This window comes from Carassius carassius, chromosome 7 (assembly GCF_963082965.1).
Source record: "Carassius carassius chromosome 7, fCarCar2.1, whole genome shotgun sequence".
Classification (NCBI taxonomy): domain Eukaryota; kingdom Metazoa; phylum Chordata; class Actinopteri; order Cypriniformes; family Cyprinidae; genus Carassius; species Carassius carassius.
This window is the reverse complement of record NC_081761.1, coordinates 99907-105000: the sequence shown is the minus strand read 5'-3', so window position 1 is coordinate 105000 and position 5094 is coordinate 99907. Positions and strand designations below refer to the sequence as shown.

Sequence of the window (5094 nt, the reverse complement as noted above, 5' to 3'; positions counted from 1 at the left end):
AAAGAAAGGCGGGTATCTGCTCACCAAAAATCTCCACCAACTTATCCAGATAATATGGGCACAAAAAGCTGTTCCACAAGGCTGGAAAGACTCACACATTGTTACTATCCACAAGAAAAAGGGGGACAAGTCTATCTGTGGAAACAGTCGTGGGATATCCCTGCTCTCTGTGGCAGGGAAAGTATTAACAAAGGTCATGCTGTTTCGTCTTACTAAGCACATCACAGAGAGAATCCTTCCTGAGTCACAGTGCGGCTTCAGAAAGGATCGGTCCACCTCCGACATGATCTTTGTTCTACGCCAATTGCAGGAGAAGGCTAGAGAACAGAATAAAGATCTGTTCATTGCCTTCATCGACCTGGCAAAGGCTTTTGACACCATTGACCGCCAAGTCCTTTGGGTCATTCTGGAGAAGTTTGGAGTGCCTCCAAGGTTTCTGGAAATCCTACAACAGTTTCATGATGGCATGCAGGCTTCTGTGATTGTGGGTACATCTCTATCCCCCTCCTTTCCTGTGCAGGTAGGAGTGAAACAGGGGTGTGTACTGGCTCCAGTGATCTTCAATCTCTTCCTGGCAGCAGTCACCCTCCTCTCCCGCAATTCCCTCAGCCCCGACGATGGTGTTTGCCTACAGTTTCGTCTGGACGGGAACCTCTTTAACCTTCGCCGCCTGCAAGCCATCACCAAGACCACCACCACCACAATTCATGAAATGCAATACGCTGATGACTGTGCCCTCCTAGCCCATAGCCCTACTGCACTGCAGCACACACTGGATGTTGTATGTACAGTCTACCAAGCTTGTGGCCTACGAGTCAACATCAAAAAGACTGAGATCATTGCACAGACCAAGGCCCCCATCCTTACACCTCCTGAATTCTACATCCATGGCACACCAGTAAAGGTTGTTCAGCACTTTTGTTACCTCGGAAGTATCCTAACACCCACCTGTCTCATAGACAATGAGATCCAGGCACGCATAAACCTCGCCTCCTCTGCCTTTGGTAGACTTCGATCTCGAGTCTTTGCTAATAAAGATCTCCGTACCTTCACCAAAGCGGCCGTCTACCAGGCAGTCTGTGTTTCCACCCTGCTGTTCAGTGCGGAAACTTGGACTCCCTACCGCAGGCATATCCGGTGCCTTGAGGGCTTTCACATCAGATGCCTCCAGCTCATACTAGGTGTCACATGGAAAGACAAAATCCCCCATGCGGACATCCTACAGCACACTAACTCCAGCAGCATGGAGGCAACCATTGCTAGGCGGCAACTGCGATGGGTTGGACACGTTATCCGCATGCCCTCCCACCGCCTACCCCGACAGGTCCTCTATGGGCAGTTATACGCAGCCAACAGGAGACCTGGGGGTCAGAAACGTCGCTACAAGGACCACCTCAAGTCGACCCTGAAAAACTGCAGCATCAACCCTGGAGTCCTGGAAACAACTGCTGCCGACCGCCAGGCATGGAGCTCTGCATGTGGTCTGGGGGCCCAACTGATCGAATCACATCGTACCCAACACAGAACTGTGCTACGTCAGCGCAGACACCAACGCGCCCAGCCACAACTACACCCATCCTCAGATTCAGCACTTACATGCCCCGACTGCGGCAGGACATGTGGCTCTCGGATTGGGCTTTATAGCCACCTTCAATGGCACCGCCGACAGCAGCGGCTGCCTCAACACTCCAACAACGCATCCTAGAAGTGACGTCATCTTCGAAATCGATGGACTGCATAAGAAGAGTGAGTGTGAGTGAGAGTGTGTGTGAGTGAGTGAGTGAGTGAGTGAGTGCGTGTGTGTGTGTGTGTGTGTGAGAGTGAGTGAGTGAGTGAGTGAGTGTGTGTGTGAGTGTGTGTGTGTGTGAGTGAGTGAGTGAGTGTGAGTGAGTGTCTGTGTGTGTGTGTGAGTGTGTGTGTGAGTGAGTGTGTGAGTGAGAGTGTGTGTGTGAGTGAGTGAGTGAGTGTGTGTGTGAGTGAGTGAGTGTGTGTGTGTGTGAGTGAGTGTGTGTGAGTGTGTGTGTGTGTGTGTGTGTGTGTGAGTCACTCACTCTGTTGCTGCCGACAGTTGCGAACACCAGGGGGTCTCCTTCTTTGCTATTCCAGTTGAACTGCACTCCAAACAGCGGCTGCCCATGATCCTCCTGCATGACACACACATCACCGTCAGAGTGCCCTCACTAGTGCACACTACAGAAGCACCACAGGCTCACTTACCCTCAGACTGTTGACACACTTGAAGGAATATTTGCACTTCTTGGACTTCCACTTGCCTTTGCCCCAGCTCTTTCTGCCCGGAGCATTGGCCGTGTTTGTGGGAGTGTCGGGCCGCTCGGGGTTCGTGCCGCTTTCAACGCTGACCGCATCATCCTGAGAACATCAGACGTCTGATTAATCACAGAACTTTTACATTTAGCAGATGCTTTTATCCAAAGCGACTTACAAATGATGACAATAGAAGCAATCAGACCAACAAAAGAGCAATATTTAAAGTGCACATGACAAGTCTGAGCCAACACAGAACTTCTAACAAGGTGTGTGTGTATATATATATATATATATATATATATATATATATACAGTCGTGGCCAAAGGTTTTGAGAATTACATAAATATTAGTTTTCAAAAAGTTTGCTGCTAAACTGCTTTTAGATCTTTGTTTCAGTTGTTTCTGTGATGTACTGAAATATAATTACAAGCACTTCATACGTTTCAAAGGCTTTTATCGACAATTACATGACATTTATGCAAAGAGTCAGTATTTGCAGTGTTGGCCCTTCTTTTTCAGGACCTCTGCAATTCGACTGGGCATGCTCTCAATCAACTTCTGGGCCAAATCCTGACTGATAGCAACCCATTCTTTCATAATCACTTCTTGGAGTTTGTCAGAATTAGTGGGTTTTTGTTTGTCCACCCGCCTCTTGAGGATTGACCACAAGTTCTCAATGGGATTAAGATCTGGGGAGTTTCCAGGCCATGGACCCAAAATTTCAACATTCTGGTCCCCGAGCCACTTAGTTCTCACTTTTGCCTTATGGCACGGTGCTCCATCGTGCTGGAAAATGCATTGTTCTTCACCAAACTGTTGTTGGATTGTTGGAAGAAGTTGCTGTTGGAGGGTGTTTTGGTACCATTCTTTATTCATGAATATGAGAATATGACTTTGCCCCAGTCCTCAGCAGTCCATTCACTATACTTTCTGCAGAAGATCAATCTGTCCCTGATGTTTTTTTGGAGAGAAGTGGCTTCTTTGCTGCCCTTCTTGACACCAGGCCATCTTCCAGAAGTCTTGTCCTCACTGTGCGTGCAGATGCGCTCACACCTGCCTGCTGCCATTCCTGAGCAAGCTCTGCACTGGTGGCACTCCGATCCCGCAGCTCAATCCTCTTTAGGAGACCATCCTGGCGCTTGCTGGACTTTCTTGGATGCCCTGAAGCCTTCTTTACAAGAATTGAACCTCTTTCCTTGAAGTTCTTGATGATCCTATAAATTGTTGATTTAGGTGAAATCTTAGTAGCCACAATATCCTTGCCTGTGAAGCCATTTTTAAGCAACGCAATGATGGCTGCACTCGTTTCTTTGCAGGTCACCATGGTTAACAATGGAAGAACAATGATTTCAAGCATCACCCTCCTTTTAACATGTCAAGTCTGCCATTCTAACCCAATCAGCCTGACATAATGATCTCCAGCCTTGTGCTCGTCAACATTCTCACCTGAGTTAACAAGACGATTACTGAAATGATCTCAGCAGCTCCTTTAATGACAGCAATCAAATGCAGTGGAAAGGTTTTTTTGGGGTTAAGTTAATTTTCATGGCAAAGAAGGACTATGCAATTCATCTGATCACTCTTCATTACATTCTGGAGTATATGCAAATTGCTATTATAAAAACTTAAGCAGCAACTTTTCCAATTTTTATGTAATTCTCAAAACCTTTGGCCACGACTGTGTATACATATATATACACACGCATACACACACAAAAAGAAAATCAAGTAGATAGAATAAAATTAGGGTTAGTGTTTTTATATAAATAAAGATAAACAGATAAAGCAGGATTAAAATAGAATAGAAAGTGCTAGAGTTAGAGGGTCAAATAAAGATGGAACAGGTGTAGTTTTTAGTTGTGATTAATCACGGAATCAAGTTGATTTGAGCAGAAACACTTATAGACACTGATCACATGATGGAGGCAGAAACTAATGAATCGAATCATACAAAACAGATCTGTTATTCTGTTAACACACTGTTATTCTCGCTTTATTTATAAAATTCACACAAAAAAAAACTCTTCACAGAAACCGATCATATGATCATTAGTGTCGGTGTTCTTCATCATCATCATCATCATCATCATCATCATCAACAACATAAATACATGAAACCACTCTAACTGAAGCCGACTGACGAAATTCTTGACAAACACACAGTCACACGTGTGTGTAATAATCAAACAACACAGGGTATACGAAATGTGTATTAAATCACACTAACGTTAACCCTGAGGAGAGTTTAGCGCTGAAGAGAAACACGCGACAAGAGACAAAGAGAAACTTCACTGACGAGCAGCTGCACAAACACACACATTAAACACATTCAGAGCATAATTAACCTACATTGTCGTCTCCTGACAGATCAGGATTGCTGTTTTCATCACTGCTTAATTTCTGCTTTTTGTTATTCGGCATCTCGTTTCCCGCCTCGGCATGAGATTCAGACATCTTCCTTCCTGCAGGAGCAATGCCACACTGCCGAAAAGCAGAGCGTTCGCCCTCATGCCACACTGCTGCAAAACAGCGCGACAGCTGCGGTAACACTGAGCGACTGCAGAGGGAGACTGTCGCGCGCGCTGCAGTTAAAAACCCGAACTAGAGCAGAGTTTAAGTTATCGAGAGAATAGAAGCGTTATTTTACTGTCTATGGTTTAAATAGGTGTGCTAACAGTCTGCGGCCATTAATGTTTTTTATTATTATTATATATATATATTTTTAAGACAGAGAGTAAGTCAACATCTTGTTTATTTAACTGCATTTCAATCAAATCGCACTGAAGGCTTATAGAATAACCGAGGTTTATCTTTGGCAAAGACTT

The 5094-nt window shown here is 45.2% G+C and overlaps 1 protein-coding gene across 1 annotated transcript in view; it reads right to left on the bottom strand.

The window, feature by feature from the left end:
* LOC132142955 (polycomb protein eed) overlaps nucleotides 1–4819 on the bottom strand; it is a 12699-nt gene extending 7880 nt beyond the window's left edge. Inside the window, exons 1-3 of the mRNA XM_059553134.1 lie at nucleotides 4619–4819; nucleotides 2218–2370; nucleotides 2052–2144 (exon numbers count right to left, since the gene is read on the bottom strand). Of these exons, the coding sequence (XP_059409117.1) occupies nucleotides 2052–2144; nucleotides 2218–2370; nucleotides 4619–4723 (351 nt within the window). The 5' untranslated portion in view covers nucleotides 4724–4819. The remainder of the gene's footprint in view (nucleotides 1–2051; nucleotides 2145–2217; nucleotides 2371–4618) is intronic.
* Between the last annotated feature and the right edge of the window lie 275 nt (nucleotides 4820–5094).